This window comes from Calonectris borealis, chromosome 1 (assembly GCF_964195595.1).
Source record: "Calonectris borealis chromosome 1, bCalBor7.hap1.2, whole genome shotgun sequence".
Taxonomy (NCBI): Eukaryota; Metazoa; Chordata; class Aves; order Procellariiformes; family Procellariidae; genus Calonectris; species Calonectris borealis.
The window spans coordinates 138,960,660-138,974,485 of record NC_134312.1 but is presented as its reverse complement, the minus strand read 5'-3'; the positions used below and the strand labels follow the sequence as shown (position 1 = coordinate 138,974,485).

The window sequence follows — 13,826 nt, the reverse complement described above, 5'->3', positions numbered from 1 at the left end:
AACCCAAGATATTAATAGCCCATTTATTTAAACAAAAGACTCTTCTACCATATGGAGGTTACAAGAGAGATTAAAACAAAATGGATGAAAATTAATCATAAGTAACATACAATCTTTGCAGAGATACCCCCTGCTGAAAAATGATCAGGCTTTTATACCTTTTAACACATCTCCCATAAGGCGAATGAAGAGAGAAACCATAATTTCTCTCCATTTCCCATGCTCTCTCTCACACAAACACACATTTTAGGAAATGCCATCAGGCCATTGGGCACAAACCTAATTCCAGAGTACGCAACGGTTCACACAGTGACGTGGTTTTATGAGTCTTGACGACTTGAGAAATGGGATGCAGCTCTGCACCTACAAACTACCAGCCCTGGTAGATGGGAGAGCTCCTGGTTAACCTGTCATCACCGCTAGTGTTACCTTCAGACAACATGCTTATAGCCTCATCGGTCTGCTGGCTGTCAGTTGTCGATATCTTCTTTGAATCATGGATGTTGCTTTGGTAGTTCACTGGTGAGGGATATGCATTTTCACCCACAGTTGATGAGGACATCGATTCCCAGGGTATTTCTCTCTTTCGCCACTTCAGGTCCACTCTCCATCCCGTCCAGCCATAGAAAGCCAATGTGAAGAGGAAGCCTTGCATCGGATTAAGAACCCCCTAGGAAACAGAAGTACAACAGGAGTTACACCAGCAAGGCTTCATTTTGAACTCCAGCAAAACACTTTGCATGCCTTAACAACTTCCCTTCCACTGAACAACTGCTGTCTTTAAAAGATGCAATTTGCATGCAAATAAAAGTGTGTGTTGTTCCCTTGCAGAAACAAACAAGTCCGAGTGAAATACCACGGCCTGTTGTTCCAATATGCTGAGGCCATCCCAAAGAACAGTAAGCACCAAATGGTTTTCTAGCATGAATTTTAGCTGGTCAATCCCCTGGTGTGTTTTTAACATTCCCCACAAGCTCTAGACTTTTTTATTCACAAAAGCAAATATTACATTTTTCACTAGAAGCCAAGTCAAATATATGAGAGACACTAGCATACACAGAGTCAAGTTTTTTAAAATAGCAGCAATTGATCTGTCTGGAATTGCTGCAGATTCCTGAGCCAGTGAAAATGTCCATCAAAGTGGGATGGAAAAATGGGGAGAGACACTGAAAAAGAAAATCCCTAGTGATTAAAAAAAAAATTATCCGTGTTCCCAGTGCCGTGGGATGCTTGGCAAGTAAATGGCTTTAGCTGTTTCCATTTTTCTCATGAGAAAACAGTAAATTATTTTTACAGCCAATTTAAAAAATAGCTCAGTTCCTAGACCTGACCTCTTGCTCTGCAGGTGAGCAGGAGCAAGGTCCCTGTCACGTGAATGTGTTCACTCCTTGTCAAAGGAGGAGGAGGTTGTATCAAATCAGGTGCACCGCTTAACCCTTCAATAGAAGATAGCTCAAGGGCTTAACTACACAAAGCATGCTCAGGCCTTACAGGTATTTAACAGCTCCAGAATAAACTCTCTTGGAAAAGGAACCTGCAATATCACCTCTGAAAAATCCCTTGTCAAATATTCCAATAGGAGGAAAGAAGGTAGGGTACAGTAAGAGGCCAGCAGCTTACAGCTATTTTTTGGTGCATTGCTGTCAAGATTTTTCATGTATTTGTCTCCAAATAATTATCCAAATGTCATGATATAAGATGCAATTATTCTTTATAATAAAGAAAACCTTAGCTACAGACAGAGAATTACCAGAAAATGCCCATTTTATTGAGGAACCTCAGGAATCATGAGCTAAAACTTTGTACCTTGCATTATGACAGAGGTTAGTAAGGTTAGACTAGAAATCATTGTAGTGGTCTGTTCTGGATCTTAAAATGGGTAGCAATGACTCACAGAGAGAATGCATACTCCAGTAAATGGGAGAAAAAGTTGGTCTTTGGTACATTTTTGGCAAAGTTTGTATGTGAAAAGCACTCCCAGTGACCACTCCTTCCTCTCTCTTACTTTCTGCTTTTCTTCCTTGATTTTCAGAGTGTTTATATCCCCCAAAATCATAAACCACCCACTACACTGGTGCTGCTCTACCAGTCTTATAAAAGCAATTACTAAGACTAAGCAATGTCACGGCTGAACTACCATTATAATCCATGTGATCAGTGCAGCACTTCTGATGTTTTTCAGGAGCATTTCATTGATATCTGGCTGCATTTCGAGGTAGAACAAAAGGCTCTCGTTGACCATATTGGGTGACCAGCTATTGCAGGAATAAAGAAGAGGAAGAGAACAAGACAGTTATATATATATTTGTATGTATATGTAAAATATGCTTTACTTTCAAATTATAGAAATCAGGATTGCTAATAAGGAGAGTGAGGGTTTTTTAATGTTAAGTTTCAATCTGAAGGGACCAATAGGTCTCTGAGATCAGAAACCAGACACTTACCTGCTAGCCCAGGCCTAGACAAAGAAATCAATATAACGAACAAACAAAAAAGAACCTGATCATTTGAGCTTGCTGCAGAATAGTAAATTGCAGGATAAAATTGAGGTGATAAACAACTGTGATCCATAATGGTAACATCATGCATGCTGACTTCTTTTGCTTGTGTCTTAAAAGGACGGTGCTCACAGATAAGGAAACCAAATATATGCTTGGGTGTTGTAAACGGCTGCAGAAACTCCAGCTGGAGTTAGAATTTCAGGGTTAGATTACAGCAGACTTTCAAAATGTAAAAAAACTACAAAACAAAACCAAAGTTGACTTTAAAATCCTTGAAAATGCCATCAACTTCTTGGTATAAAGGTAATTTCTGTTTCCGAAGAAGGATAAGCATGATCAAACCTCATCCTGTGAAAGAAACTGAGGATATTCTACACTAAATAAAGGTATAGTAAATGGCTGTAACTTCTTATGACTTCTAAACGGTCAGACCAGCGTTTCTTTATAGTTCTACCGCAGGGTCAGAAAGGAAACATCAGCATCCATGTCATCGTTTCTAAAGGGGTTTACACATGTCCTTCCTGCAATTATGTTTTTATCACAGTGTAAAACCTCCTGCTATCCCCTCCCAAATCTGCAGACATCTCTTCTACCCCAGTTGCCCCAAACTGCAATTATATTTTTATCACAGTGTAAAACCTCCTGCTCTCCCCTCCCAAATCTGCACGCATCTCTTCTACCCCAGTTGCCCCAACCTGCTGCCTCTGACTAACTCATCTCATATTTGACCTCTGGGATGGAAGGGCGTCTTCCCTAAGCTTCTGAGATGGGACTGCCTCAGTCTTTCCCTGCAGTAACCTTTGAGAGAGTTTTTACACTCTAAAGCTTATGTTTTATCTGGAGAACAAAATTCAAAACTAGAGTTATGTTTATTTTTTTTAATAGGAAATCCCAGAATGAGACAGAATGGAAATAAACAAATGTCCCCACTGTGTCCTTGGGGAATTGGTCCTTTCTTTCATGCTTGCTCCCAGACCAGCAAGCTGGCCACCATTCCTTAGGTTGGAACGCACTTCTGTGGTGCCTCTGGGCTGCAGGATAAGGCTCAGTCTTTCCACAACCCAGGAAGCCTGGCTAAATCTCTGCTCCTTATTATTTCAACAATTTCCAGGAAGCCATGCTGCAGGCTTGTTCACTGCTGTCTCTTTCCTCCTCTCCCGCTGGCTACCCCACCCTTCGCACCAGAAACCTCTCTCCCGAGCCAAGCGGGCTCTGTTATTCCCCAAGAAAAGACAATCATTTCCCTCCAGAGCACTCCAGTATACAGCAGCCAGGAGAAGATAAAAAGGCAGTCTTTCCCCTTCCTCAGCCTTTTAAAGCAGTGTGACATGCACTAATGTACCTGTGGATAAAAAAGTTAAGTAGTTGTAGAGACTGTGAAGTTTGTCCAAGTCATTTTACGACTCCAGGACCGTTTCCTTCCCCCCCCTGCCACTTGTGTTACCCACATAGGTAGTTAACACTTCACAGCAGTGACCACTCCTTGCTAGGTCATCGCACAGACCCTTGTAGAGTGGATCACCACCCCTTCTGGTGCCTTTATTGCTGTGTGATAATTGTGAGATTGCAGTAAAAACTGTTTTCTCCAAAAGCAGGCCCTATTTCAGCTCAGTTTTGCTGTGTGCATCCAGTACCCCCGGATCCAGCCACCACTCCACTGGACGGTGCTGCTGGAGCAGAGGGGCAGGGACTTGGGGATGAGGTGTGCACGCTCCCTCCTTCCCCACTTCCCTTGATCCCTCCCTCCTCTCCTCCCCATCTCTTTCCTGTCCTACCCCGAAGTACTATTTTCATGGAGGTAGGTGGAATATTAAAAAAAGATTAAATGATCAGAAATTTCACACACAATCATATAGAGATTTCTTTTCTGGCATATAACCCTGTATTTCCAGTCGATATCCATGCTTTTTTCACACACTTGGGATCTGCAGACCACAGAGGTGGCTGCATTATAGAATCATAGTCAGGGCCATGAAGGCAGTCTTAAAAGCATATTTATTGTAGGTTTTCAATGATATGTTAGATGACAAGAGGCTCTGAGAAATCCTGAGTACAGAAAGCTGTCTATCAGCCCACAGTGCTGGGGAGCTGCTGCTCCAGACAGCTCTAGGCTGGGCGCAAACATTGGGGTTTTTTGGCTATTGTTTTTGCAGTTATTGTTTTCCTGTTGGTTAAACATTCTTATCATTTCCTCGCAGCCGTGTGATGCACCATGAGTGATTCAGCTAGTTGGTGAAGTAGTTTAGAACTACTTCTTCCTTAGACACCTTCCCTTCCAAGCATGAAGACAAACAAACGAAGCAATCCATCAGACTCTATTCTTGTCCCCGACCCTCTCCAGCTGGGAAGAAGGCAGTTTAAAACAAAATAATGCACCTCTTACCAAATAATGAATACCAGCATAATTTTGAAGAAGCGGATCTGGATCTCTGTCCCCAGACGTCTCTCATTCTCTGTGTAAATCCCTTGTCTCCCTTTCAGTAAGGAGGCAACTGGAAAGCATACAATTATGTTCATTAATATACTGCACTTTGTTAGTTAGGCACAAGGATCCAGAAGATAGATGTCTGTAAAGAGGGAACAAAGGAATGGATGGGTTTGTCTCCAGCAGCAGTTCAGAAGCTGGAAGGACCATCATCAAGGAATCTCACATCTAGCCTAAGACTAAAGGAAAAGAAGTACATCCATTATGGATTCCCAAAATGAGTGATATCCCACTAGTTGTTTTTTCTTCTCTCAATCCCACTGAAAATAGAAAATAGTATGGTCAACATACTTTTCTTTTATTACAAAAAGGTAGTGCTTACACTTCTATATAATGTGTGATATAATGATATATTTATTATGTGGTGTTTAAACTAAAATAGAACACATTCTATCCTATTATGCACGTTACATTTCATTGGGCAATTGATACAGCATTGGCTACACCTCTAAAACTTGAAGGTGTAATGTCAGCAAAAATAGACAGTTATGCCACCTCACAAGATATCACAAGGAATATACATATGCACAAACACAAATATACTCAGTGTGTATTTTCCCATAAAAGAGCAAATTTTTATAGGAATAACTTTTTAAAGGAACAACTGTTCCTTTGAAAATGAGTATTACTGAGGGACGCAGGATAGATGGGAACAAATTCTGTTGCTGTTTTTATATATTCAATGTGTAGATGATGAGTACGAATGCAGGTACTGCAAACACCTAGCACTGATCATATTACATGCAAAGAATGCATTGAATCTGCGGCCTTTTCTTCAGTCTCATTTCTTCAAAGCACTGGATTATAAATTAAATGGGAACTTCAAGATCCCATCTGAATTGTGTACAATTCCCATTTGTTTCATAATCTCAGAATCGGGAGTAACAAAATTCTGATCATTTTTTTTTTTTTTTTTTTAGCTCCAGGGCTGCCAAGAAGTTAAATCAACTATCATATCTCACCAACATTATCCTTAAACCAGAATAAATTACATTCCAAAATCCCGGTTGGTACCAATACTACAGTAGAGTTAAGCATCCACTATACACTGCCTAAAATACATCAAATCAAGAGTAATTTAGTAACATAGAAACAGCTTTGCCAATCTGCAGTGGAGGTTTATAACAGCATAGCTTGAGTATGTCATCAGAATGTGTCTCTAGGGCAAATTTCCCATCTAGATGGTATCTTCATTTCAATAGGCAATTCCCTCCCACCCTTTGCTGTATCTTTATGATTTAATGAGGAGCTATCCCACATCACTGAATACTCAGGCATGACTTCTACAGTATTGTTATGTCACTAAATAACACATACTGATTTATGCCGGCCATTACGAACATACCTGCTGATACTGTCCTCCTAAACAGGATTGGGTTGACCACCAGCACTAGCAGCAGCGGGACATAGGTTGTGATGTAATGTGGGATTGCATGCTCCAAACCATTTTCACAGCTGAGAAGAAATCATTAACAGCTTATGCATTTTTTTTTCCCTCATCTGATAGTTCTGGCTATTTTATATGTGTCACCTTTATCTTAAAAAAATAAAAGGAATGAAGCAAACAGATGCTAAACTTTTAATTCACAGACCTTCACCACCAGTTCACGTGGGATGCAAAGCTGATTTTTAATACGCACTGTCTGCACATTTTTCTCAAATTTAAAGGAACAAACACAAAGCTAAAACCAGGAGTGGGAGAACAGTGGCTCATAGCAGAAGCTATATCACAGTGCTGCAGCCTGCCCAAGTGCCTGTATTGCCTGGCATACTTCTTCAGTGCCCCCTGAAACCCAGGCAGGTATTTCTAGAATACTTACTGACTCAGTGGGACGCGCTTGTCAAAGATCAAAACCGCCCAACATTTGGATGTCTGTCTCTAAAGCTGACCAAAAGACATTCAAATGACCAGAGCGCGCTATGATTTCGCAGTCTGTTCCCAGAGCCCTGCTTACCTGGAGAGAGAAGGGTAGTACAGCAGTGCGATTCCCTCCACGCTGAGCATCACCGCGAGGCCCCACGTCATCATGTGGTACAGCACAATCGTACTGCAGGCACCAAACAGGACAGGCGTAATTAAAGATACTAAACCTTACACTTTCCACAGTGCAACACAAAAATAGGACCTTCATTCAAACAGAGCTTTACAGATATGAGATGGTGCAGAACACCACTGGCAGTACATTAAACTAAGGGAAGCAGGTGGGGCGGGGGGGCTCTTCAGAAAAAGGATGAGCCAAAGTGGTTGTCCAGGCTTGCACACAAAAGTCCTGTGTCCTCCAACCTGTAGGGTGGAATGCTTTTCCCTTATGCCCAAATCTCCAGAATGAACCCTTGCATCCTTCATTTCTCCTGCAGAGAGCAAATTAGGGGATTAAACCTTAAGAAGGGAGCCAAACAGGCAAATAAACCACCCTTCTGTAATTTGCAGAGAATTATATTTATCTTTAGAGTTGAATACTACTCCCATCTTAGGGAGGTTCAGATCTCCATGTGTTGAAAGTCTTTCGTTGTTTACTCTGATCTTAGAATCAGGCCCAAATACACATGATTTTTTTTGATTAACAGGGGGAAGGAGGTAGGTCCCAGTTGTTTCAGACTAGAACTATGGGACTTTACAAAATCAGCTTTGTTCTCCACAGGCTGAACTTAACTCAAAAATCCCCATTTTGATAACATCTGCCAGATGAACTATGTTTCCAGTACCTGACTGCTCAGTATCATCCGGGTACAGAGTCACATAATTCCATGTTTAGCAGCAGCCACCAAAGGTCATTTTGCCCTTCTAACAACCAACTTAGAAACACCTTGTATTTTCTGTCTGGCATCAAAGCATGGTATTTTCCAAAGTGTTTAGGTTCTTCTGTTACAGGCATTGCAGAAAAATGTATAGTAAATACATATAATTTTTCTTAAAAACTTTACAAATGTGATCAGAAGCGTAATAATGACAACACTGAAAGTGGATAAAATAGAAAATCTGAGGGAAAAAAATGGAGAATTAACTATATGACATTCAGCACTTTCCCCCTCCCACTTTTTTATTTTCAGGATAACACTTTTTTTGCCGCAAGAATCAATTTCAGGTACGGAGTAGGGACAAAAATGGTATCTCACTGCAATAAAGATTATAGAGCCTGATCTGCTCCCTATTTTTCCAAAGGTTAAATGAATTCAGTGACATTTAAATTCCAGTTGGACATAAACAAATCAATACCTGAGCATTGCCCTGGCAATTTAAGCACTTAGCACACCACTCATCCATATCATTACCTGGTAACTGTATGAACATCAGATGTTTGTACAAGCCTGACTTACACACTTAGATAGCTGCAGAAAAACATGGACATACAGTGTTGGAAGGAAAATAACAAATTCAGAGCTTTAACTCTGGTACCTCAGTCCAGCTGATCTTCTTACCACCAAGTAAGAATCAACGGCATAGCAAAACAACCACCAGAAGCCAGCGCTATATAATAGCTGGATCCACATCTGCAGGGAAAAAAATGCCAAATGTCACAGCTGCTTCTCAAGTACCACTGGGGACAGGGGAGGGACTCAAACCTTTAGCCTGGTGATTTGTTCTTTAAATGTGTGTATTTTCCAGCTGAGATTATGAAGTATGAAATCTTACTTAAAATCACAGGAGCAGCATTGCTGTAGCCAATGGGTCAAGTCCTAGGTAAACTGAACAGCATTTGTTTTCACAGCTTATTCTATTGTTTAGAAAACCTGTTATTTACCTCTCCAGTCCTAACCCTCAATGTCGTGAGTGAAGCCCAAAGAAATTTATAATGAGGATGTTTTAATTTTAGGTTACAATTTTAGTAGTTTCTCAGTAGCTGAGGCACGGAAATATAGCTGAGGTCAGTCATCACCACAGTGTGCCTATGCATCGTGGGTTCTGCATGTGACAGGCGTTTTCTCCATGCACAAGAACACGATTCAGGGAATGGTTATTAAGAAAAAAAGGCCATTAACAAAAATATCACTCGCCCTCTGGAAAATTATCCATACTGGACTCCCTGACTGATTTCTTCAATAAAAATCCAAAGGAAATAGGTTCAAGTCAAGTTAAATTCCACAGCATTCATGAGCTGACCCTGTGCATTTTTCCCATGAGCCTATATAAGATAAGTGACCTTTCTTTGCCGCTGTTTATAAATTCCAAATTTCTTCCCCATAGGAGCTGGCTCTGTGTAATAGTCTGGAACTATTCAGATTACCTTCCCTCCGAACCTTCTTTCAGTTCTTATCTGAATATCCTTTATCACGGCTCCATAGTAGCATCATTTTACAGCTGGAAACCAACATACTTGTTACTGAGCCAAATGTCAGTGAATAGAGATCTACCATTCCTTCCTCCAAAAGGCAAATCAACCTGGGAAATATTTCCTTTCACTATGGGTGTAGACCCCACTCTCTAGTCATTTGTGACATGAATTATTCAGTATTTAATTCAAACACCATGACATTTTCCTAGTGCACAGGAGCCAGAAAAAAAAAATTCCAGCCTTCCTTCTAATGCACTTTATCCATAGCACTCAGCATGTAACTTCATCTGCATTTACATATTTGCTGTGGTTGAAAAATGCACAATTTACTGTATATACACACACAGAGACACAAATAAACTGCAGGGTCTTTCCACCCAGAAAATCCAACATAGACAAGACTGTCTCCAAAAATAATATAAATCAGATGCACTTAAACCCAAAATCTTCATATGCTATCTCACTTTTTAGCAAAATGACACATCTTGCTACAGCGCCTGAGAGGGTACTCCTCTGCAAACCAGAGGATGTTATTCAAAGGAGATGCCTAAAGGCCTCACTATTTGGAGTTTGTATTGGCTTGTGGTTAAGTGAAATAAAACAGTAGTACTAAAAGAAAAATAAAACAGAATCAGAAACATTTTATTAACTCACACAAGAATATGTTAGGGGCAGTGAGTGGAAGGAGGGTTATTTTTCATTCCAATATAATTAAATCTACATTTAGCAAGTGACTCAAATTACAGCACTTTACTGGAGCCCAAGAAAGGAAAAATAAAAATTGTGGTAGACCACTATGCTGCTCACCATCTAACCTGGGATCCAAATGAAAAACAAACAGTCTGTATATGGTATCTTTGCCACTGTTTAAAAATACAATTTTTTTGTGTTAAGAGCCAGAAAGTGAAATTTAAGGCATAGGGAAACCTGGGTTTTGATAAGGACGTTCTTGCTACAAGATATTGATGTTGCTGGTTTCCTCTTCCTCAAAGAAAAAAAATCAACATTTGCATCTAATAAGAAAAACTTAAACATGTATGAAGGAATTGAGAATCAATAAATGCGTACAACTGATATTTGCTTCTATGGCACAAGGCTATCATGTCTGAAATTGTCATTATATAGGCATATATGGTACAGTGAGTTAAATTTGGCACATATTGTTTTATTTAAAAACTACTATAGCTGAATAATTTTCTTTACATGCAGCCTATCCTCTTCTAGATTGTAAACTTTGAATTGTAAAGCTAATACTGTTATTGCTTATGCATGAATTCACTGGGCACCCTACATTCCTATTGAATTTGGGTAAAGTGGTGATTTGTCTTATTTGTCATTCTCCACGTTCTGGTAAAAAACATGGCCTTTTTTCTTGTACAGTGAACTCAAATTATATGTCTCAGACAGTACTGTGATTGTAATATTTGAAACTTAGTTTTAATCTGCACTTTTGGAATGCGTTTACATTTTCTTATTCTTGCTTTTTAATCCAGAAGATACTTAATTAGACTTGGCCAGATGCGGTCATTGAACGGCCATATAAGCAGCAATCATCAGAGCTGTAATCCTACATGGCAGGGACAGACCTTCTGCCAGCAGCTTTGCGTCTTTGGGTATACGTATCCTGCAGTCCCTCTGTGTCTAAAACACACACTCTCATGCCGCAAAAGCTAATTTGGGCCACCTGAGTCGCTGGTTTCGGTCGGTCCCCACTGCCACCGCGCAGGCTGTAGTTTCTGCTGGAGAAGGTGGGCAGATACCCTCGCGCTACGGGTGCGACGGAGCCGCCGGGACATTAGCGATGCTGTGCCAGCACAAACCAAACCGGTGGCTTCACAGCCCCTTCAGCGATGTCTGTACCCTTATGCCTCCCTTTCCCTGCCTCCCTATGCCTGACTTTGGTACAGGTGTGCCCTCCACTATCCCAGCACTCCTGCCAGGAGCGAGTACTATGAAACGCTTGGGACCAGTCTGACCAGCGCTGCCCTGCGTCCTCACGCGCACCGTGCGGCACCTAGCACCCTGCCCGCCCCGATCCAGGCTTTCGGAGGGAGGCATGAACGCACTTGCAGGGGCGTGGCAGAGGTTGAAACCATCATATCCAGGCTCTGACTCACGGCTGAATTTCTTTTCGGACACAGTGGTTTGCCTTGCAGACTCCTCGCGCGGAGGGACTGCCAACCGGGAGCAGGAGGAAGGGGAGACGATCTCTGTACCTACCGCGCTCCCCACGCAGAAAGCAGAAGGCCACACGTCGGTCCCGTTCACCACAGAAATGTTAGCTATGAAGCCTGGGAAGCCTAGCCACACACTTGACCTGAAGATCATACCTAAAGAAAAAAAACGTATTAATGCTTTGAATCTGCTGGCGTGATTCGAATCACATGCTTCTCCCCGGCCACATATTTCACATGGCAGCCCAGATTTTGTGCGTCCGCAGGAAGGCAACGGCTGCAGAAGAGCACAGCAGGAACAACTGCGCTATTTAAACATCGGTGTAATCGCTCAGGGAAAGTAGCCCTAAGAGCCTGAAGCTGCTGGGACTTGAAATGTTATGTAGATTAAAATCTCACTTCCTTACAGATACTGTCACACACTTCCCTAGAATAAATTGGGTAGCATTTAACAGATTGACGTAAAACAGTAAGTTTTACAGTAATTTACAATTTTACCAGCATATATTCATATGCTAATGTTCATTTCTCTATAATCCCTCATTGCAGAAAAAAGTTATTTCCCACTTTTTGCTGTCTTCATTTTTATAAGCAGCTCTTTTCCTCTCTGTAACAGGACTGAACAAAGCAGGGCTTCGGAATTAGGTGAGAACAATGTCCATTTTTTAAAGTGAACTTACAGTCTGTTAGTGAGATTTTCTGGGTTTGCTTGAAATAGGCGTTAAAGCACCAGGTTTCCCACCAAGAAAGAACGATTTCCCACCCACCAAAGTGAGTCTAATTCAAAGACAATGATGGATAAATAGTTTGAGTTTGCCAGTGGAAGAGAAAGGGAGAAAAATAACTCTATCTATTGCTGGCCTCATCTGAAAGGACCTTTTCCAGGTGAATGCACACACATTTTTCCGTATCTCTCTTTCTTTATTTCCCACTCGATCTTTTGTTTTAATATTGGTACTTATTATGTACCGTGAGAGAACCTGGCTAGGTATGAAAGGGGAGACGACCTGAAATCCTACTCCCTGCCCAGGCAGTGAGAGAGACTCACAAACCAGCACAACTTCTGTTATCTAATGTGAGGGGAAAAAGGTTATTGCAGAAACAAACTCATCCTGTATTTTCATAGCATGTGTCATAGTAATTTAGACCTAATTTGGCAGTAAATGCCATAGACTGACGGGACAGATTTAGACACATTGGTTTCATTTTGACTCATGAGTTTTGTCTTATTGTCGGTTGTTTTATTCCTCCAGCCTATCAGCCAGGGGCCGGGCAGCAGGCTGTCCTTGATAAGGGAGCTTCGCTCGCATTTCAAAAGCCTGTGTCCAGCATGATCTGTGTGCCGCTGCAATTCAAACTCATTTGCTGTCGATGTGGTGTGCCCAGAGAAGTGGCTGGCACATGAACAAGACGGCAAACTTGGTCTGAGAGGATTTAAAGACATATAGGAAGTGTTTTTCAAATGTAGTCCTAAGGACCGGCTAAGTGTTTGATGTGAGTTTAGTTTTAAATGCGCTGCCTCGCCTCCACTTTTATGCCTTACTCTGAGAACCAGCCACTGTTCTAGATTTTAATTTGTTTAAAGCAGAGATTTTGGTGTAGATTTGTCACGAGCTTTTCCTTCTAAAATATAACTATTAAACAAGACCTTTCTCCCCCAAAGGCCCATCATTTTCCGATCTCGCTTGGCCCAAATCTTCCTGTGAATACATACAGCATGTTTCCCTCAGAAATCTCTGTTGTCCCCTCACCAGCTTCATTTGGCTATGGCACCTCAGAGCAACAAGAGCCTGCTACAGCAAGGGTGAGGGACATCAAGCTGGCGCTTACCTATGCCACCAAGGATGTCACAAATGGAGATAAGGAGAAGGATGGTGGAAGAGGAGGAGGCTTTGGCCATCTTCCGCGGGCTCTGTCCCTTCTTCGGCAGGAGCTGCAGGATGGTCAGCAGCAGACTGACGGAGGCGCTGCCAATGCAAACTCCGCAGAAGACTTCAGGCTGGAAGTTCATCACTAGCTGTGTAGCTGCATCCCGGTTCAGGCAGCAGTAGGTTTCTAACCTGGGAGAAGCCATGAAGCGTCCGGCTGGTGGAGGGGCCCCACGAGGAGAAGAAAATGCTGTTGCTTCCCCAAGGCAGCGTTCGCTTTTTCTTCACCCTCCCCATCAGTCCTCGGCGGTGAGAATCACGCGATTGATGGATCATGTGCTGCTGCTGCTGCTGCTAGAAGTAAATCCCCTAGAGCTGCCTTTCTCAGCCTCTCCTAGCAAGGAGATCAGATCTGAACAAGAAAACACAGTGTAATCTGAAACATGCCCCATGCTTGCTCAGAGCCATTGGCAACAGTTCACTCACATATTTCTGCTTGCACAGTATGTGATACGGGAAGACTT

At 41.8% G+C, this 13,826-nt stretch overlaps 1 protein-coding gene across 1 annotated transcript; it reads right to left on the bottom strand.

Moving 5' to 3' along the window:
• On the bottom strand, window positions 1-13,508 carry GPR143 (G protein-coupled receptor 143). Its single transcript, XM_075135399.1, has 8 exons — window positions 13,265-13,508; window positions 11,481-11,590; window positions 8,384-8,478; window positions 6,942-7,034; window positions 6,332-6,441; window positions 4,885-4,993; window positions 2,138-2,255; window positions 1-670 (listed from the first exon to the last, which is right to left on the bottom strand). The coding sequence occupies exons 1-8, from the start codon at window positions 13,506-13,508 to the stop codon at window positions 371-373; spliced, it is 1,179 nt and encodes a 392-aa protein (XP_074991500.1). The 3' UTR covers window positions 1-370.
• Window positions 13,509-13,826: the final 318 nt, after the last annotated feature.

What these genes read in the sequence shown, in the direction of transcription:
- GPR143 (XM_075135399.1), bottom strand. Translation starts at nt 13,508, where the DNA reads ATGGCTTCTCCCAGGTTAGAAACCTACTGCTGCCTGAACCGGGATGCA. An exon ending in TACTACCCTTCTCTCTCCAG is followed by an intron (nt 6,442 to 6,941) that starts GTAAGCAGGGCT and finishes ATTTCTTCTCAG; the next exon opens with CTGTGAAAATGGTTTGGAGC. An exon ending in ATGCTGGTATTCATTATTTG is followed by an intron (nt 2,256 to 4,884) that starts GTAAGAGGTGCA and finishes TTCCTGCAATAG; the next exon opens with CTGGTCACCCAATATGGTCA.